This window comes from Phyllobates terribilis, unplaced genomic scaffold (assembly GCF_046119375.1).
Source record: "Phyllobates terribilis strain yellow unplaced genomic scaffold, ASM4611937v1 Scaffold_13__5_contigs__length_258822181, whole genome shotgun sequence".
Classification (NCBI taxonomy): Eukaryota; Metazoa; Chordata; class Amphibia; order Anura; family Dendrobatidae; genus Phyllobates; species Phyllobates terribilis.
In genome coordinates, this window is record NW_027362773.1 from 93,221,804 (window position 1) to 93,243,815 (window position 22,012).

The 22,012-nt window shown below is 43.8% G+C and overlaps 1 protein-coding gene across 3 annotated transcripts; it reads right to left on the reverse strand.

Annotated features, from left to right (window-relative positions):
* Nucleotides 1-246: 246 nt before the first annotated feature.
* HPS5 (HPS5 biogenesis of lysosomal organelles complex 2 subunit 2) lies at nucleotides 247-21,545 on the reverse strand. Of its 3 annotated transcripts, none has more exons than XM_073658205.1 (23): nucleotides 21,413-21,545; nucleotides 15,491-15,627; nucleotides 14,859-14,969; nucleotides 14,712-14,776; nucleotides 14,129-14,321; nucleotides 13,444-13,577; nucleotides 13,068-13,283; nucleotides 12,292-12,363; nucleotides 12,122-12,210; nucleotides 11,679-11,857; nucleotides 11,440-11,598; nucleotides 11,181-11,340; nucleotides 10,827-10,950; nucleotides 8,588-8,734; nucleotides 8,057-8,137; nucleotides 7,025-7,518; nucleotides 6,142-6,262; nucleotides 5,883-6,038; nucleotides 5,402-5,521; nucleotides 4,818-4,931; nucleotides 4,642-4,748; nucleotides 4,173-4,449; nucleotides 247-915 (listed from the first exon to the last, which is right to left on the reverse strand). In XM_073658205.1, the coding sequence occupies exons 2-23, from the start codon at nucleotides 15,590-15,592 to the stop codon at nucleotides 855-857; spliced, it is 3,282 nt and encodes a 1,093-aa protein (XP_073514306.1). In that variant the 5' UTR covers nucleotides 15,593-15,627; nucleotides 21,413-21,545; the 3' UTR covers nucleotides 247-854. The 3 variants fall into 3 exon arrangements, with proteins under 3 accessions (XP_073514306.1, XP_073514308.1, XP_073514307.1); XM_073658207.1 differs by lacking the exon at nucleotides 21,413-21,545 and adding an exon at nucleotides 16,272-16,291; XM_073658206.1 differs by lacking the exon at nucleotides 21,413-21,545 and adding an exon at nucleotides 15,862-15,965.
* Between the last annotated feature and the right edge of the window lie 467 nt (nucleotides 21,546-22,012).

Here is a 22,012-nt window from a genome sequence, read left to right on the forward strand (position 1 = left end):
GTGCTTACTTTAAAAAAAAAATGGCAATGAGTCAAAATCGGTGTTTAGGTGACTTCTGAGTTGTAAAATCTCAGCCTGTCTACAGTCAACACTAGGGGGAGCTCACTACATACAATGTATACACTAATCTCTATAAGTCTTCAGTGAGCTCCCCCTAGTGGTGACTGCAGGTGGACTGAAGTTTAGCATCAGACTGAGGAGTAGCAGGGGATTTGGAGCTCTGTATTAAAAAAAAACAAGCACTGACATCTTTTACCATTTTATATTAAACAAAGCACTAATGATTGGTGTAAAAATATTGGTGTCTAATGGGGATCACTGACAAAACAAATAGGTTTTATCATTCTGCTAAGATTTCTGATTATAATTTCTACAAAACTACAGAAAGTTAGATAAATCTGTAACAGCACGTTCCAATATTCGTTTTGCACTTTTGACAGTGGCGAGGCAGATTAGAGCATCACCTCAACGTCATAAATACTTGAATTACTAAAAAAGTACTATTGTGGGGTAAGCTGGTCCTGGCTTTCTGGAAATGTTAGTCCCATAAACGAATATAACAGAAGACAGTTTTCCAGCAGAGCGGATCTGTGCGTCTAGTATGATCACTCGATCTCCTTAATGTCGCATCTTCCATTGTGGCCATTACGGAGTCTTTGGTTCCAGTAGCAATGTGGCTGCATCCCATAGGCACTGTAATAGGGCATCTCTTGGCACCCGGATATTATAATCACATATATATATAACACTAACATGTAACAGACGTATAAACGTTAACCTTGCCATCCCCAGAGGTTCCGAGGCGCACAGGAAATATAAGCTGCCATTTATTGATCTTTTCGGAGCTGGTGTCGTTATACTTGCTGGGACCATAGAAATCTTTCACATCTTTCCAGCATAGACTGGATCAGAGCTCTGCAAAGACAAATCATCCCATCAGTGTAAGGAAAGTGCACAGGTAGCTAGCTACATACAGCACAGAGTATGTGCTGCACCTGATCACCACTAGATGTCACTGCTGCCCACCATTGTCTCTACAGCCCAAAAATCACACAGCGGCACAATAAGTGATCCTAAGGCAGTGGAACCCATCAGCAGGTAGGATCCTACCCAAGCAGAATGTTCTCCTATACAGAGTCTACACAGACTGAAAATAACACTGAAAACAGATCTAATCCTAGCGTAAAACTGCAAAAAGAATTATTGTAGTTCTATTCTTGTACACATGGGGGGGGGGGGCAGTATTATAGTAGTTCTATTCTTGTATATAGGGGCAGTATTATAGTAGTTATATTCTTGTACATAGGAGCAGTATTATAGTAGTTATATTCTTGTACATAGGAGCAGTATTATAGTAGTTATATTCTTGTACATAGGGGCAGTAATATAGTAGTTCTATTCTTGTACATAGGGGGCAGTATTATAGTAGTTCTATTCTTGTACATAGGGGGCAGTATTATAGTAGTTCTATTCTTGTACATAGGGGGCAGTATTATAGTAGTTCTATTCTTGTACATAGGGGGCAGTATTATAGTAGTTCTATTCTTGTACATAGGGGGCAGTATTATAGTAGTTCTATTCTTGTACATAGGGGGCAGTATTATAGTAGTTCTATTCTTGTACATAGGGGGCAGTATTATAGTAGTTCTATTCTTGTACATAGGGGGCAGTATTATAGTAGTTCTATTCTTGTACATAGGAGCAGTAGGAGCAGTATTATAGTAGTTATATTCTTGTACATAGGGGCAGTATTATAGTAGTTCTATTCTTGTACATAGGGGGCAGTATTATAGTAGTTATATTCTTGTACATAGGGGGCAGTATTATAGTAGTTCTATTCTTGTACATAGGGGGCAGTATTATAGTAGTTCTATTCTTGTACATAGGGGGCAGTATTATAGTAGTTCTATTCTTGTACATAGGAGCAGTAGGAGCAGTATTATAGTAGTTCTATTCTTGTACATAGGGGCAGTATTATAGTAGTTCTATTCTTGTACATAGGGGCAGTATTATAGTAGTTATATTCTTGTACATAGGGGCAGTATTATAGTAGTTATATTCTTGTACATAGGGGCAGTATTATAGTAGTTATATTCTTGTACATAGAGGCAGTATTATAGTAGTTATATTCTTGTACATAGGGGGCAGTATTATAGTAGTTCTATTCTTGTACATAGGGGCAGTATTATAGTAGCTATATTTTGGAAAAAGGAGCAGTATTATAGTAGTTATATTCTTGTGCATAGGAGCAGTATTATAGTAGCTATATTCTTGTGCATAGGAGCAGTATTATAGTAGTTATATTCTTGTGCATAGGAGCAGTATTATAGTAGTTATATTCTTGTGCATAGGAGCAGTATTATAGTAGTTATATTCTTGTGCATAGGAGCAGTATTATAGTAGTTATATTCTTGTACATAGGAGGCAGTATTATAGTAGTTATATTCTTGTACATAGGGGGCAGTATTATAGTAGTTCTATTCTTGTACATAGGGGCAGTATTATAGTAGTTATATTCTTGTACATAGGAGCAGTATTATAGTAGCTATATTCTTGTACATAGGGGCAGTATTATAGTAGCTATATTCTTGTACATAGGGGGCAGTATTATAGTAGTTCTATTCTTGTACATAGGGGCAGTATTATAGTAGTTATATTCTTGTACATAGGAGCAGTATTATAGTAGCTATATTCTTGTACATAGGGGCAGTATTATAGTAGTTATATTCTTGTACATAGGGGGCAGTATTATAGTAGTTCTATTCTTGTACATAGGGGCAGTATTATAGTAGTTCTATTCTTGTACATAGGAGCAGTATTATAGTAGCTATATTCTTGTACATAGGAGCAGTATTATAGTAGCTATATTCTTGTACATAGGAGCAGTATTATAGTAGCTATATTCTTGTACATAGGGGCAGTATTATAGTAGTTATATTCTTGTACATAGAGGCAGTATTATAGTAGTTATATTCTTGTACATAGGGGGCAGTATTATAGTAGTTCTATTCTTGTACATAGGAGGCAGTATTATAGTAGTTATATTCTTGTACATAGGGGCAGTATTATAGTAGTTATATTCTTGTACATAGGGGGCAGTATTATAGTAGTTCTATTCTTGTACATAGGGGCAGTATTATAGTAGTTATATTCTTGTACATAGGGGCAGTATTATAGTAGTTATATTCTTGTACATAGAGGCAGTATTATAGTAGTTATATTCTTGTACATAGGGGGCAGTATTATAGTAGTTCTATTCTTGTACATAGGAGGCAGTATTATAGTAGATATATTCTTGTACATAGGGGGCAGTATTATAGTAGTTATATTCTTGTACATAGGGGCAGTATTATAGTAGTTATATTCTTGTACATAGGAGCAGTATTATAGTAGCTATATTCTTGTACATAGGGGCAGTATTATAGTAGCTATATTTTGGAAAAAGGAGCAGTATTATAGTAATTATATTCTTGTACATAGGGGCAGTATTATAGTAGTTATATTCTTGTGCATAGGAGCAGTATTATAGTAGTTATATTCTTGTACATAGGAGCAGTATTATAGTAGTTCTATTCTTGTGCATAGGAGCAGTATTATAGTAGCTATATTCTTGTACATAGGAGCAGCATTATAGTAGCTATATTCTTGTACATAGGGGCAGTATTATAGTAGTTCTATTCTTGTACATAGGGGCAGTATTATAGTAGTTATATTCTTGTACATAGGAGCAGTATTATAGTAGTTATATTCTTGTACATAGGGGCAGTATTATAGTAGTTATATTCTTGTACATAGGGGGCAGTATTATAGTAGTTATATTCTTGTATATAGGAGCAGTATTATAGTAGTTCTATTCTTGTACATAGGGGCAGTATTATAGTAGTTATATTCTTGTACATAGGAGCAGTATTATAGTAGTTATATTCTTGTACATAGGGGCAGTATTATAGTAGTTATATTCTTGTACATAGGGGCAGTATTATAGTAGTTATATTCTTGTACATAGGGGGCAGTATTATAGTAGTTATATTCTTGTATATAGGAGCAGTATTACAGTAGTTCTATTCTTGTACATAGGGGCAGTATTATAGTAGTTTTATTCTTGTACACAGGGGGGGGGGTGAGTATTATAGTAGTTATAGCAACTAATATAATGTAATCTGACACTGTACCTTTGCCTTTTCTCTGACACCTTCATAATATCACATATCTTGGAATATCGGTCAGATAATGCCTCCGTCACACCCCAGTCTTGTAAATATGGCATTGTACGATCTGGACCAATCGCTTTTGCTAAGAGCAGCGCCACGTTTTCCACACTGATGCAGTTTGTCCAGTCAGAATAATCAGCAGTTGAGGAGTCTCCATTCACGGCCCTGTGTTGCTGGTGCTGGTTTTGTGCTAGGTATACTATATATTTCCATTCGTCCATAGTCTCCGGTAATAAACCTAATTATATATAAATATTATACAAAATATAAGAAAAAAAGAAAATACAAAATGACAAACACATAGGCAAACTGATTCTCTTTCCCTTCACCATACTTTATACTGCTGCTCTTCAGCAAAAACAGATCAAGTAATTGCTGATAGCCTGATGGATGAAAAGTCAGCTATTTTAATAATTATTGATTTACTAACCATTTTTCTCATTGATTAGTTGCAGGTCATCAAGATGGACTATGGCAGTCAGGGCTTCAAGTCTTTTCTCCAGCTGCAAACAAAGTTCGATGTAACCCGGCCAATAGCTAAAAGGTAAAGGAGCGACGTTACATCTAGAAACACCCAAAGACATAGACAGATCGTCACGTTCTTACCCAAATGTTTTGCAAATCTCCAACATTTTCTCTTTGGTTGCAAAGTCTGACGGCAGCTTGATAAGAAGCGACATAAGCTGCCCATATCCCCACGTGTACAGATGAGACCGCGGGCTGAGAGGGTCAAAAGGTACATAAATGCACATTGCAAACTACAATAGGGCCCTATATAACACAGAATAGATTGATCGCCATCAGAAGGAAATATATATTTCCTCCTATTTTCGAAAAAGGACTAGAATTAACATTTGGTGGTTTTGGGGTCCGTGGAGCCCAAAAAAAAAATAAATAAATGAGTTTACGACACAATTGCACGTTTTGGCACCAGCAAACAGTAGGCATGGTACCATGCAAGAAAGAAGCAAAAAAATGACAGAGTGGTACTTGGCAGGGAAATGCCCATTGCATCTTGCAGGTAAATGGCACATGTGGCAAATAAATCAATACAAAGAGCAAGGAACAATCCCAGACACAGGGCATGCCTTTGGAGCAGTCCACCTGGCATTGTGAAGAAAAGCCAGACATGAGCGAGGAATAAAACAGACAATATGTATTGTAAGGAACACAAGACCAGAACTGCTCACCTTGGGTTTCCATTGGGGTCTATGGTGTTGCTGGGGAGAGGTGCATCATGGCAGACGGACAGAAGAAGCCAGTCCAGCTTTAGAGCCTCAGGCTGAGCAAGGGACTGCAGTAGAGATAATCTACAATACCAGAATATCGTGCATGATAATATCATCACTACAATAAGGCAAAAAGTAACTTCTTAAAAATGGGCTTGGAAAATTAAAACGTATCCACATGATTGGTGGGAAATTACTGGGGGTCCCAGCTCTGAAATGCCCCATCAGAACAGAGTGGAGGCAATGCATGAGCACCGCTCCAATCATGGTCTATGGGACTGCCGAGTAAAGCACTTGGTTATCCATGTCCGTCACAGACAATGAATGGCGCGGTTGAACACATGTGCGGCGACTGCTTTATTCCGGCAGGGAATTTCAGAGCCCCGTTCTCAGAAGATATTTCTTCTTTTCCTCCACCCAACTACGATTATTTGCATTCTACCTCTGCTCCTCGGGTTTAGACTTGATGAGATTATCCAGATAAGCTAGAAAGTGTCCCGGATTGTCCCTGCAGATCCGCACGACATCCGCGGGTAAGACAGACGGATAAAACTTGACGAGAGCTCTCGCTGCTGCTTCACCAAACTTTTCATAAATCCTGAAAGAAGCAAAAATGAGAAGAGCCGGGATCACAAATGTGTTTATACAGATGTGTGTGGTGTAAAGTCTGTAATGTGGCATCTGGAAATATTAGGAGATACCTGGAGACATGTGCCAGTAGTAGAGGGCTATCCCACGGCTCCATATTAGCCAACACTTGGATCACTCTCACCAAGTCACCATTTTTGATGGCCTGGACCTCGGGTCCTGAACTGGACAGCTCTGAAAACAGAACGCAAGTAGTCAGGGTTTATAGAAATCCTCCATCCTGTGTAGCATGGAGAGGCAGTGCACTGTACAGCAGATACAACTTGCTGTCACTAGTCTGAATCTGCACGCCATGTAGTTGAATGAGGCTACATTTTAGGAGACAGAACCTCATACCAAAAAGTAATATGGTACCTAGAAGCCAAACAGAACTTGGAGCTCTGTAGCTTCAAAATCTGGGATGGCCCAGCAGGTGCATCTTATTCCGCTACCCATTACGTCTGTCTAATACGCATCTCTTAAAGACAAGCCTTTAAACCCTTAAAGACCAAGGGATGTTATTTCTTGCACTTTTGTTTTTCCTACTCTTCTTTCAAGGGCCATAACTTTACTTTGCATTGCTGATCTCGCTGGACTGCAATAGGACTTCTAACATTGCAGACACACGGCCTTCAACAACAAGCCCCTGGAGACCTATCTGTACACCTGCAAACCCCTAGTGCGGGGGTCTGATGGCCATCAGAATGGACACGCACCATATTAAAGTTTTTTTTAAATGCCTCAGTCATGCTTCACACAGTGGCATTGAGGGGGTTAAACTGTCGCCGAGGTAACTCTAATCACATCAGTTACTGTCAGGTGTAATACAGAGAGCACTCATGTTGTATGGAGAGAGCGCAGCTCCTGAGCAAAGCAATACGCACATTTTTTTTTTTTTTTTTTGTGTGTGTATATGTATGGAGGATGCCACTAATTAGTTAATATTAAATCCATTACCTTTTAGCCCCTCTATGTAGGTGGTCCAGACCTCCGGGGCATCTCCATAATTTAGGACAATGCAGCGTTTTAACCTTTTAAGGTCAAGAAGGAAAAAGTACTTGTGTATGAAGTGATGAGCACTGGCGTCCGGATCTGGAGTAGCCTCCGTACTGAACACTCTGAACTCCAGGCACATCATGGCGAGCTGAGACACGTCTCGGTATAAGGAATCTTCTAAAAGAAACGGGGCTTCAACCTGGAAGCGGAGATGCTCCCCTGACTGAAGATGAACCACTGTCTTCTCCTCCAGCCTCTCTGGTTCATTTGTGGGGTCTATGTGGAGGTCGTTTTCTTCTCCAGAAGACTGTAGGGTGCCTTGAGAAAACGCAGTTGGGCTGCGGTTGGGTTGATCTTGGGGCCAGAGAGCTTTATCAAGATACCCGAGCCAGATGCTTAAGATCTTGCTCATAACTTCCAAATCTAACAAGACCTGAGGCTCCTGGATTTTAGGTCTACGAAATAAAGCAGAAATAAGAACTTTAAAATTCCCAAGGACTGTGCGGATCAAGTTCATTAGACAATAGTTGTCACTGGAAGTTAAGTTAGTCTAGAAAAGTGAGTGCAGCTCTGGAGTATAATACAGGATGTAACTCAGGATCAGTAATGTAATGTATACACACAGTGACTGCAGCTCTGGGGTATAATGCAGGTTACGACACAGGATTAGTGCAGGATAAGTAATGTATGTACACAGTGACTGCACCAGCAGAATAGGGAGTGCAGCTCTGGAGTATAATACAGAATCGGTGCGGGATATGTAATTTATTTACACAGTCACTCCAATTTTATGTGGAGTCATTCAATATGGAAAAACTAAGCAGAAAGCACTAATAAGTAACCCTCATCTGTCCCAGCTGCTTCCTATTATTACTGTTACAGACCATGTCCTATGAATCCATCTGCATCTTATTCCACAAAATACAACAGATCTTGTATAATACAATTGCCTGTTTTCTCTCCCAGCTGTAAGCGCTCACACTCATTACTTACAGGGTTTCTGAAGTAGCAGCTTTCAGCTCATCTACTAGAATTCCTTCTACCGAGGGCTCAGGAGGCTGCACGTGATCCAATCTGTAATGCAAGAGTGAAAGATTTGCAAAAAAATAAAAAAGGTCGTGAACAGAGATGAGCAAATAAATTCACAGGACCCAGGTCCAGGGGCCACAGTCCGTGGCTACCGGTCAGGAGCCGCTTCCTACCCAGCGACCAGCTAATGACAAGAGGACCTTAGGAATGGCGGTAGGTAGCCGGTGCTTCACAGGGCTCCTAATTGGCAGCCATGGACTACTGATGTGGCCCCTGGAGCTGGGTCCTGTGAATTTATTCTCTCCTCTCTAGTCTTTAATAATGACAGAGGCTGAATAAACGTCAATGGACCAAGAGAGTTCCACCTAATGGCAGAATTTGGTAACTACAGCATAATCCTAAAAACTCATCACCCTCAAAAACATTAGCATAAAATACCCCAAACCCTTCCTCCCGCTACAATCCACTCTCCCTCCTCAGACATAATGGACTCACTCAGTCCTCTCCTCCTCTGGCTGGGACACCCCATTTACAGACACCTCCAGGGGTCGCTCTTCTGTCGGCTCCTGCTTCCTCCTTATTTCAGGACTCATATGGAGGGTTCCAATTTTCTCTGTGGTTTTTCGAACAAAACTGGAAACACTGGGACCAAAAACAATGCAATTAAGGGGGGGGATAAGTTAGAAAGGAAACTCAGAATGCAGATTTACTTTTTTTTTTAAATGTACAGTGGGGGAAATAAAGTATTTAGTCAGCCACCAATTGTGCAAGTTCTCCCACTTAAAAAGATGAGAGAGGCCTGTAATTGACATCATAGGTCGACCTCAACTATGAGAGACACAATGAGTAAACAAATCCTGAAAATCACATTGTCTGATTTGGAAAGAATTTTTTTTTCTAATTTTGGTGGAAAATAAGTATTTGGTCAATTACAAAAGTTCATCTCAATACTTTGTTATATATCCTTTGTTGGCAATGACAGAGGTCAAGCGTTTTCTGTAAGTCTTCACAAGGTTGGCACACACTGTTGCTGGTATGTTGACCCATTCCTCCATGCAGATCTCCTCTAGAGCAGTGATGTTTGGGGGCTGTCGCTGGGCAACATGGACTTTCATCTCCCTCCAAAGGTTTTCTATAGGGTTTAGATCTGGAGACTGGCTAGGCCACTCCAGGACCTTGAAATGCTTCTTACGAAGCCACTCCTTCGCTGCCCTGGTGGTGTGCTTGGGATCATTGTCATGCTGAAAGACCCAGCCATGTTTCATCTTCAATGCTCTTGCTGATGGAAGGAGGTTTGCACTCAAAAATCTCATGATACATGGCCCCATTCATTCTTTCATGTACATGGATCAGTCGTCCTGGTCCTTTGGCAGAGAAACAGCCCCAAAGCATTATGTTGCCACCCCCATGCTTCACAGTAGGTATGGTGTTCTTTGGATGCAACTCAGCATTCTTTCTCCTCCAAACATGACGAGTTGTGTTTCTACTAAAAACAGTTCTACTTTTGTTTCATCTGACCATATGACATTCTCATAATACTCTTCTGGATCATCCAAATGCTCTCTAGCAAACTTCAGATGGGCCCAGACATGTAATGGCTTAAGCAGGGGGACATGTCTGGCACTGCTGGATCTGAGTCCCTGGCGGCGTAGTGTGTTACTGATGGTAGCCTGTGTAAAGTTGGTCCTAGCTCTGTGCAGTTCATTCACTAGGTCCCCCTGTGTGGTTCTGGGATTTTTGCTCACTGTTCTTGAGATCATTTTGACCCCACTGGGTGAGATCTTGTGTGGAGCCCCAGATCGAGGGAGATTATCAGTGGTCTTGTAGGTTTTCCATTTTCTAATTATTGCCCCCTCAGTTGATTTCTTCACACCAAGCTGCTTGCCTATTGCAGATTCAGTCTTCCTAGCCTGGTGCAGGGCTACAATTTTGTTTCTGGTGTCCTTCGACAGCTCTTTGGTCTTCACCATAGTGGAGTTTGGAGTGTGACTGTTTGAGGTTGCGGACAGGTGTCTTTTATACTGATAACAAGTTCAAACAGGTGCCAGTACTACAGGTAATGAGTGGAGGACAGAGGAGCCTCTTAAAGAAGAAGTTACAGGTCTGTGAGAGCCAGAAATCTTGCTGGTTTGTAATTGACCAAATACTTATTTTCCACCAAAATTTCAGACAATGTGATTCTCAGGATTTGTTTTCTCATTATCTCTCATAGTTGAGGTCTACCTATGATGTCAATTACAGGCCGCTCTCATCTTTTTAAGTGGGAGAACTTGCACAATTGGTGACTGACTAAATACTTTTTCCCCCCACTGTACAAGTAAAATCCATACAGGAAACATCTCTGTATAATCCCAATTAAAATGAATGACCAAGACAAAACTTCCTGCATATATATTTGCGTGGGCCACCATCCACATCTGAAATACGCTTCAATAGTGGGTGGACATTGATTTAGATGGCGACAGGAAGTGTCACGAGACGACAAAAAAAAAAAAAAAAAGATTGAAGTGGAATTTTAGGTTTATAATATCAAGCACTGATAATTTTGCACCAAAGCGCCATTAAATTAGATGCACCCCCCCAAATATTCAGTATCGGGTACAAATTAAATTCCTGCAGTGGTAAATAGGTACCCCCCCCAGTGGTGGTAAGTGGTAATGCATTTTTCATTTTTAATTTATTTATTTTTTACAGATTTGATATTGTGCGTGAACTGTCATTGTCAAGAGGTTACCTTTCTTTCACTGCTTGAAGAGACACAAGGGGTGAAGTGGAGCGGAATGGTAATGAGATGTTAAATGGTAGGTGGGACTCGGTCCGATCGCCGTCCGCATTCACTGAGGCATGAGAAACGGTATCTGATGAGCAGAACGTGCATGGCAAAATAAATGTGAGCGAAAGTCAAAATCTGATGTACCGGAGATCTGATGACAGTGGCACTCTTATTAATCAGGGGTAGAGTAGAAGGCACAATAGACTTTGTTTTTTTTTTCAAACGATACTCAAGTCACATCCAGAGCTGCATTCAAAGTTCTGCTGATTGTTAATGGAAACGGGAGGATATATTATACATCACAGCACAATTTACCGAGCTCAGCCTGTTCTTCATCCGGCTGCAGAGAAAGCTCCCGCAGCCTCTCGTCCTCCGACAGCGTCTGACTGTGCAGAGATCCCGAGTCTTCATCGGACTGACTGTTCCTGCGGCTGATCACCCGATAGATTCCACAGTCCAACACGTTAAAACTTTCCTGTAAAGCAAAAAAAAAGATCATTACCTGTCACCCAAAGCATTAATAAAGGCCATGTCCACCTCAGCAACCATCTGATGATGCGACTCTGCTGCTTACATGAGACGAGATGCTGCTCCTTCTGCTGCTGCAGGCGGAGTCCATGGGCTCCGCTCTGGACAGGACGTCCTCCATCTGAGCGATCAGGTCTTGCTGGATCACCAGGTCGAGCTGAGCCTTTAAGTGTTCCAGTTTTTCAATAGATAGCACCTTCCGGGCCTAGATAATAAAACACGGCAGCGTGTTACCCCCCCCATATACAGAAACCAGGGCACGAATGGACGTCGCCTCTCGCTCACTTTGCTGGTAATAATGGCATTTTGGAATATATGGCAGACTCGGGCCGCCGCACCCCAAAGGTTCCGCTTGATCAGTCGCTCCACACATCTGTCCACAGGGAGCAGCGAGAGGTGGGAGATCTTCCCATCTATGTGGAGGCAGAAGAGTTCGTTCTTGTACACAGATACGTCCTGGATACCTGCGGAGGGAGGCGTATGGTTACAAATCAGCTTTTTTGGGGGGAAAGGTGCATAACAGGCCATCCCCCATCGTTCATAAATATCTATACAGGGGAGAGTAGGTCACAGTTGAGTCTGGGATCCGAAATCTAGGCCTTATTTTCACACTGGTCTGGTAAATGTTTGACAGAGAGGTCTATTCAGAAGTTTGGGATAGGGTCAAGCACTTTCTATTAAAAAAAAAAAAAAAAAACGCCAGAAATGGTAAATGTTCAGCAACTTGCCTTTCAGCTGACTCCACAGCAAAACCTGAACGTTCTGAGGGATGAAAACATAAATCCCCCGCTCCGTCCACGTCACAACGCTATGATCACTGCAATTAAGAAAAAGACACTAGTTCAGATACATCATAATCCGCTCTAGAGGAAAAAAAGAAAGTCATCTCACATCTTACCCGACAAACAGGAGCTTGGCAAAAGCTAAAGACTGAGGAGGACCAGGGGAGGCATCATACTGGGGGTCCGACCTGGAGAAAATGCCACAAAGAAAATCTTATAGTAGGTAGAATGTTCCGAAAGAGAGAAGTCACTGTGTACAAACATCATTGATCCTGTACTGATCCTGAGTTACATCCTGTATTATACTCCAGAGCAGCATTCACTATTCTGCTGGTGCAGTCACTGTGTACATACATTACATTACTGATCCTGAGTTACATCCTGTATTATACTCCAGAGCTGCACTCACTATTCTGCTGGTGCAGTCACTGTGCACATACATTACTGATCCTGTACTGATCCCGAGTTACATCCTGTATACTCCAGAGCAGCACTCACTATTCTGCTGGTGCAGTCACTGTGCACATACATTACTGATCCTGTACTGATCCCGAGTTACATCCTGTATACTCCAGAGCTGCACTCACTATTCTGCTAGTGGGGCCACTGTATGCATACTTTAGTTATCTTGAGGTATATCACATTTTAGCCTCTGGTTTCAGCCTAAAACTTCTTTTTACAGATATAGCGTTAAATGGGAAAAATACTGAATTCTGCCAGCTACCACAAGGGGGAGGTGTCTGCATACACTTATTGATAAAGTTCCAATAGACTGAATAGATGCAATACATACACATTAGCATTACGAGCCACCTAGTGGTGGATAGCAGCAGTTTTTCTAGGACTATGGCTTTAGGAAACACGGTCTTCCGTCACAGCAGTCATTACATACCTGGTGTTAATGATGGGCAGAGGGGCTGAGGAGAGGAGCTGCTTGAACTGGTGAGTGCTCAGCACTTCTCCTTCAAAGCTCACCTCCCACATCCTGGATCCAGGCCGGGCGCAGTATATCAGCGGCTGCTGAGCCCCCGAGCTACGACCTCCAGGGAAAAAGCAAGCCCCGTACTCCCCATCTCTCTCCTTGTTGCCGATCTTCCAGAACTTCTCTCTGGATGATGACAGATAAGTAGGACTATTGCTTGACAGTTTCTGAGAACTTTTCTCTGAATCAACAGCCACACCAAGGTCTTCACACACAAACCTGTGTCTGCCACTACCCAGCCCATCCATAAGGGGGCGCCCCAGTGTATACAAGTATTGCAGCTCACCTCTCGGTGTCACACAAATAGGAGCGGCTCAGGGAGGAGATGAGCAGGCGACCATCCATGTAATCCAGCTGCACCACCCTGGAGTCAACGCTGGTGATTATCTGAACCGGGAACATCACGAAAGCAGCAGCCGCCTGGGCAGGAAAGAGTTAAGGTAGCACTTAGCATCAAAGGCGCTCAATGCATATTTCCAGTCTTTGCCGGAAAATAAATCATCTCTCTATGCAATTACTTTCTGTTAAGACAGTTTAAAAAAAATAAATAAATAGAGCTGCAGTGTAAAGCATGGAGGACCCTAATGGAAAAAGAACAGCTGGAGCCTCTAAGGAGCTAGAAGATGGATTTATGACTACCACAGACTCCAACAAGCAACAAAGGTGAGCCAGAGGCACGGATCATAACTGTGGCATGATGGAGCAGAGCTGAAAAAGTATCGTCACTGAAGAAAAAGTAAAGTAAGAAGTTTGTCACTTACATATATATTGGGCCAAGAGAGCGCCATCATTCTCAAAGGTAGAAAGTGATAGAGCAAAGTAAAGCATAGATTAAATGTCCATAGACCCCTTCATCTGCCGGTAACAGCAGCGATCGGGGCTGAGCTCATGTTGCTGCTATTAATCCCTTAAGTGCAGTACATATCATATATACCAAATTAGTGGCGTATTATCAGACAGCTTGTGCTCACCTTTCCTTGCTTAGAAGAGTTTAATTTGATGGCAGACACTTTGCCCATGTGGTCGCCGACAAACACTCGCAGTGCTGTAGAGTCCCAGCAGAGGGCAGTCACCTTGCGACCCTTGTGCTCGGAGGACACGTAGATCCTCTCTGGTTTCCCGCGACGTTCCTGGTTTAATTCCCAGACGACCACAATTCCCTGACTGTGGGAACAGTGTCAGAGTGGAGCGATGAGACGTGGTCCTCAAAACCCAACATCAGTTTTATCTTATACAATATTGTTCTCTGTTATCAGCCACATAAGGGAAAAGTGAACAATAGAATGACCGATGTGGATTTCATATTCTTAAGACTTCAGGCCATAAATCTCTGATTGCTGTCAATGAATGTGGTTTGTATCAAATGCTCAATTGTCAGAATTATTATATCTAAACAGGTCTTCCGGCTCCGGCCGACAACCTGAAATGTTCTATTCACTGACTGCAAGCAGAAAAGTGGAAAGACAAAAAGTATTATTGGAAAATAGCAAAAAACTTTCAATTTGTATAAAACTTTTTTCCTTCTTACGGGAGAAGTTATAACAAAGTCAATACCTGGTTGCAACAGCCACAAAGTCGTCATCATGGGGGCAGCAGGCGGCCCTGGAGATGGCGCCCTCCTAAAACCACAACAATGGAGAGGTTATTGATGGCGCCTTGGTATGACGAAAGAGGATATCCCAAAATAAAGACGCCATGTACCTTGTGGGTAAGGAAAAGTCTCTGCTTCCAGCCATCCTTCTGGATGAGGCTCAGACCTCCCCCTGAACTGCCAAGAACCAGCCATCTCCTGGACACGGCCAAACACGTGCACTACAAGTACAAGAAATGCAGGTAAAGCACTGATACAGCAACATAGTGAAGGTGGCAGCTGCACTAAACATTAAAAACGCAATTTATAGGGTTTTCCTGCCCATGTATGAGATATATTGCAACTTTCTTACAGTTTTTGCTTTTTTCTCGCCATTTTCAAGATCTCTGCTGGTTGTCAGTGACCGAACGCTTTCTTGTTCACACCCAGAGTGTGAATCCTGATACATTGTAACAAGCACTTTTGTCCAGGTCTAATACTTCCACAGCTGAGGGGTTTGTTACAATTGCATCCAGCTTACCCAGAGCTAAAATACAGCAAAGCTAAAACCCGCTGGTTTGCTACAATGTATCAGTATAAAGTCAAATTTTCAGCAAAGAATGTTTTTATTCACTGACATTAAGCAGAGATTATATAATGAATGAGATATACGTCAAGTCTAGCCTCTTCTATCATGAATGCAATTTTCTAGATACACATACCTTGTAAAAAAAATAAATCAAAAATCGAAATGTTTTGATACCTTTAATCTGCTGGAATCTAAGCGCAGGATTGACAACAAAGGGTCGAGGGAGTCAAATTCTGCCAGAATATGGCTGGGGGCTTCTGGCACAGGGACACTCATGGAGAAAAGACAGTCCTTTACTGCACATCACATTCCTTGAAACAAATGAAGATATATTAATTGTAGAACCATTTATGACCACCAGAGGGGTAAAATCCACAAACAATAGATTGTAGACTACACAGCACATCAATGTTATATACTACACAGCACATTCTATACACAACGCTCCCTATACAAATTTGTATTGAATATTTGCAGCCAAGTCCTATTGTCAACATCTGTGAGGAAGACTTGTATTGCATCAGTTTGTCACCCCGAAACGTTACCCACGTATCCAGTCATCAGTCTGGCGACTTCCCTGTTATTAGGAAATAATAAACAACTTTTACGGCTTCAGAAGAGGAACAGGAGAGCACAGATGGTTACCCACTCCAGATTATGAAATACTCCACAGGCACAAGAGTTACACGACTTCTCTAAGAGACGGGGGATGGGGAGAAAAGGTGATATCCATCAGGGAGATTCCAAAGATTAATATTAACCTCCAGGTGGTTTCCAGTTTCTGTTTCTTATATGTATCTGGTTTCACTGAAAGAACAATCATCTCTAGACTGAATACAATTATAGTTATATTCCTATGTACACGCATACAACCACTACAATACTGCCCCCCCTGTGTACATGACGCGCCCCTGGGCCTGCTGTGTCGCGCAGCGTCTCGCGCACGGGGGCTTACCCGGAACCGGATCAAATGAGGGTTGTAGTCTCCGAGTGGCGGGGACCCGGTCCGTGCCCAGGGAGTCAAACTCAGTGTGTGGCAGTCTTGATAGATGTTATTTGAGTGTCGACTACGCCACCCGTTGATTTGCAGCTATGGAGCTGCCGCTGCAGGGCAGACCACTGAGGCCGGTGGAAGGATGGTGCAGCGTGGATGGTATAACCCCCAACGGGAGGGGTATGGCCTCAGGGCAGCAGACGTGGATGATGGGGGTAGCAGGAACCACTCAGAGACGATGCGGTGTAGTTCAGGGTCTTTACTGGTGACAAAGATAGACCCTCCCGGAGTACTGGCTAGCGGTTGGGGCCTGGTCAGTCCTTGAGCAGATGGGATCTCCCCTGGCCAGGCGGAGTTGTAGGCCTCCCAAACTAACGATACTCTTCTGGCTACCTTGCTAGAAGCGAGTATAAGTAGCCCACGTCCCTGAGTGTACCGTGTGGTGCTCACCCGTATGGCCGGTGACTCGGGGCCTTCTAGTAGCTTCCGCTCCACGACGGCGGTGCTGGTCCCATGCGTGTGACCGTGCCTTCGGGTTTCTTGGCCAGAGGACCTGAAATCCCCTGCCTGACGGATTCTGCTGCTGGGTAGGAGTTAGTCCCCACAGCCTCGGACTCCGGGTCCGGTAAGAAATCTTCTCAGTCAGGGCGAGCTCTGCAGCTGCCAGCCCCTGACTCTTTGTAACACTGCTCCCACAGAGCTCCTGTTGTTTCTTCCTATGCTGCTTCTCTTCTCTACTTCTGGCATGGCCCAGGAGCTGGGCCCAGCCGGAGCCACAGCTTCCTGTCAGCCCTCCTGGCTGAACTCTCCCTCTCAACTCTCTAACCCTGCCTCAGCCCCAGGTTTATACAGGTGAAGTTCTTCCCCTCCCAGGACTGGGCAGGAGGTGTGGCATGCATAGGATTCCTGACCAAGAGACCTCCCACCTGCTCTCAGACATAACATTGCCATTACTGTGGAAACCAGACCCCTGGGGTGCCACATACACGCATACAACCACTACAATACTGCCCCCCCCTGTGTACACGCATACAACCACTACAATACTGCCCCCCCCTGTGTACACGCATACAACCACTACAATACTGCCCCCCCCTGTGTACACGCATACAACCACTACAATACTGCCCCCCCCACTGTGTACACGCATACAACCACTACAATACTGCCCCCCCCCTGTGTACACGCATACAACCACTACAATACTGCCCCCCCCCCCCTGTGTACACGCATACAACCACTACAATACTGCCCCCCCCTGTGTACACGCATACAACCACTACAATACTGCCCCCCCCCTGTGTACACGCATACAACCACTACAATACTGCCCCCCCCCTGTGTACACGCATACAACCACTACAATACTGCCCCCCCCTGTGTACACGCATACAACCACTACAATACTGCCCCCCCCTGTGTACACGCATACAACCACTACAATACTGCCCCCCCCTGTGTACACGCATACAACCACTACAATACTGCCCCCCCCTGTGTACACGCATACAACCACTACAATACTGCCCCCCCCTGTGTACACGCATACAACCACTACAATACTGCCCCCCCCTGTGTACACGCATACAACCACTACAATACTGCCCCCCCTGTGTACACGCATACAACCACTACAATACTGCCCCCCATGTACAAGAATACAACCACCACAATACTGCCCCCCATGTACAAGAATACAACCACCACAATACTGCCCCCCATGTACAAGAATACAACCACTATAATACTGCCCCCCTATGTACAAGAATATACTATAATACTGCCCTCCTATGTACAAGAATATAACTACTATAATACTGCCCCCCTATGTACAAGAATATAACTACTATAATACTGCTCCTATGTACAAGAATATAACTACTATAATACTGCCCCTATGTACAAGAATATAACTACTATAATATTGCCCCCTATGTACAAGAATATAACTACTATAATACTGCTCCTATATACAAGAATAGAACTACTATAATACTGCCCCCCCTGTGTACACGCATACAACCACCACAATACTGCCCCCCTATGTACAAGAATACAACCACTATAATACTGCCCCCCTATGTACAAGAATATAACTACTATAATACTGCCCCCCTGTGTACAAGAATATAACTACTATAATACAGCCCCCCTATGTACAAGAATATAACTGCTATAACACTGCCCCCATGTACAAGAATAGAACTACTATAATACTGCCCTCTGTGTACAAGAATATAGCTACTATAATACTGCCCCCTATGTACAAGAATATAACTACTATAATACTGCCCCCTATGTACAAGAATATAACTACTATAATACTGCCTCCTATGTACAAGAACATAACTACTATAATACTGCCCCTATGTACAAGAATATGACTGCTATAATGCTGCCCTTGAGGGATTCCTCCCTGCAGTATCTACGTGACTTTTCTCTCTGGTTACAGTACTCTGCTTCGTGCCTGTGGTTTTGCTCCTCTTCTCTCACCTCCTGTCACATCATAGGTCTCTGGAAGAAGCATCAAGGACATAAAATCTGGGTTGATCTTACAGTAAGACTTGTGTTCCCGGCCACTTCCTGCCCAGTATTGATCATGTTTCAGGTCCTCGTCCTCCTCTGAAGGTCATTATAGAAGTGATGGAACGTGGCGCCGCTGATCTCATCAGTTATCCCGATCTTTAGTGATAAAGGGTCCTATGATACGAGGTATACTGAAGACTACAGGACACATTGCTATCCAGCGGAGACCTCAGACCACCAATCTGTGCCTTTACAAAATATTCAGAAATTTCTGTCATGTTCCGTTTCTTGCTGCAATTTTTGCACATTGAAGCTGCTACATTTTTAAAAATTTGTGAAATTCTGGCACAAAAGTAATAGGACGTGAGAGGTGCTAAATTATCAGATAATCTGGATTTTTGGATTGTTTTGAGAAATTTAATGTTATCTTGGCACCCTATACCAGACTATCAGAACTAGTGGGTTACTTAATGCTTCAGTGTTTTCCACAATACCCACTCCTCCCCCAGCCCGACCGATTATTCAATCAAGAGATGAAATGGTTAATGCAAGTCACGAGATTCCTTTTTATCCGGCAGCTGCGGACCCTGAATGGGGGAAGATGAGCAGAGATCAGTCCGGTCCTGTGACACGAACGCCCTCGCTGCATTCAGTGACCTATTATAATTCACAGAAGGAGTGAAGTATTGCAGGATCTGTAGATGGATGATGGGGGTAGATCTTAGTGAGGAATGGGTTAAAAGACTAATATCTTCATTGTGTTGGGAGGAAATGCAAAGAGCAGAGATGTCAATCAACCACTGGGCAGAAGAGAGATGCTCATACATCAGGGGGACAATTTGACGCTGCAGCGTTCACAGGTGATCGAAAAATGGTGCTGTGTTTTGCTATTTCCCCAAAAGCAGCGGCCACCTGGTTGCAACAGGCCCTCCCCCCGGCCCGTCTTTCAGCCACGGCCGGGCCCTCCCCCCGGCCCGTCTTTCAGCCACGGCCGGGCCCTCCCCCCGGCCCGTCTTTCAGCCACGGCCGGGCCCTCCCCCCGGCCCGTCTTTCAGCCACGGCCGGGCCCTCCCCCCGGCCCGTCTTTCAGCCACGGCCGGGCCCTCCCCCCGGCCCGTCTTTCAGCCACGGCCGGGCCCTCCCCCCGGCCCGTCTTTCAGCCACGGCCGGGCCCTCCCCCCGGCCCGTCTTTCAGCCACGGCCGGGCCCTCCCCCCGGCCCGTCTTTCAGCCACGGCCGGGCCCTCCCCCCGGCCCGTCTTTCTTTCCTTTTCACCTACAATAAACTTTTCTTTTTAAACAGCTGCAGACAAGATAATATTAACATCTATGGTGAACCGCCTTACATCCAAATTGGGCAGATTAATCAAAATAGTCTTTTTTTTTCCCCAGTAGTAACCAATCAGCGCTCAGCTTTCATTTTTGAAGAGCGCTATCTGAAATGAAAGCTGCACTGTGATTGGTTGCTATGGGCAACAAAGACATTTTGTTTCCTTTTAGGCCAAGTGCCCACAATGCAGAAATGCTGCATATTTTTTCCGCTTCTCCCTGGCAGGAAAAACGCATGCGGATTGTACATGTGGATTGTACATGTGGATTGTACATGCGTTTTTCCTGCCAGGGACATGCGGATGTGAAGCGTTCTTCACATGCATTTCCGCATGCGGGTTAACAAGCGCTTTTCCAAGCAATTTTAGCATCACTTGCAAAGTGCTTGACAACTTGGTCACACTATATAAATCCATGCAACCGGCATGGATTTATATAGTGTGACCAAGTAATAGTTAAAAAAAATAATAAAAATGGTAAAAAATAAAGATTATAAAGATTATACTTACCTTCTGATGTCCCCCGGTGGTGTGAAAGGACCTGCGGTGACATCATTAAGTCATGTGACAGGTCACGTGACGCCGGCGTCAGCGGTCGCGTGACCTGTCACATGACTCAATGACATCACTGTAGGTCCTCACACCACCGCGACCCAAACAACAGACCGGCGGCCATCAGAAGGTAAGTATAATCTTTATTTTTTATTTTAAGGTTTTTTTTTTTTACAGGTACTATGATACCCGGGTTTGGAGGAGAGTCTTCTGTCCTCCACACCCGGGCACCATCCGCACATAGAATCGCATAATATCCGCATGTGCACATGTAGTGATGCGGATATTATGAGATTCAATGCAAGTCAATGGCGGCAATTACGCTGCGTGTCCGCAAAATTAATGGACATGCTGCGTATTTTTCTGCAATGATAATCCGCAGTGGAAATTTCCGCAGCATGTGCACAACAGAGGCGGATTATCATTGGGGACCATGGGGCAGGTATTACCAAGCGGCTTTTAAGCGTTTTCGCTGCGGAAATTCCAATAATCACCTCAGCCTCACGGCGTCCAGCTCCATTCAGAAAGGACGGTCGGGTCAGGCGAAAATTAACCCCTTTATGCACTTTTTTCTGAAATTAACCACCAATAATTGGGCAAAATAGAAAAAAAACTAAGTAAAACGTAAAGTTGTCTAAAAATGTACAACTAAGGGCAACAATGTATGAGAATGAGGGTAATACTCGGATATACACACCGTCTCCGGCGGGCACCGTCCTCTCTGCCTTCCCCGGTGTCCGCGGAGCTGCCGGTCACTGAGCAGCTTCTTCCAGGAACTGATGAAGTCTTGTGAGAACCACGGACTGACCAGAGGGGAGGGGCTAGTCTGAAGAGGGATGAGATTGACTTGGTGATTGGCCGCCTGTAACAGCTGCTTCTGTAAGGAGGCCTGTGATTGGCTGTGTTTGGAACAGGGTGGAGTCACTGAGCGGGGTCTCACCGCTGTGTCACATGCCTCTCATTAGTGAGCGGCGTCTCCTGTGCGGCGGTGACTGCTCCGGAATGTGGAGTCCTGGGCCACTAAGGAAAAGTGCTGAAATGGCAACTCCACAAGTCAGAACTGGAGTGAAAGGGCTTTCTAGCAGATAAAGACACAATAATTTGTGTATAAGAAACTGTTCACACACAGTTTTTTTAGGTGGATTTTGGAACAGATTCTGCTCCAAACATCCACATGAAAAAAACACTTCAAAACACTAGGCTATGTGCCCACGTTGCATTTATGAAGCAGAAAATTTCTGCTGCATAAATGCAAGTCCTCTCCCGGAAAAACGCATGCGGAATTCCGCACGCGTTT

Coding starts and splice junctions, on each gene's coding strand:
- HPS5 (XM_073658205.1), bottom strand. CDS start 15,592: ATGAGTGTCCCTGTGCCAGAAGCCCCCAGCCATATTCTGGCAGAATTT. Junction 13,284..13,443: donor TATTTGTGTGACACCGAGAG/GTGAGCTGCAAT, acceptor GTCATCATCCAG/AGAGAAGTTCTGGAAGATCG. Junction 11,858..12,121: donor GCTGTGGAGTCAGCTGAAAG/GCAAGTTGCTGA, acceptor CTCCCTCCGCAG/GTATCCAGGACGTATCTGTG.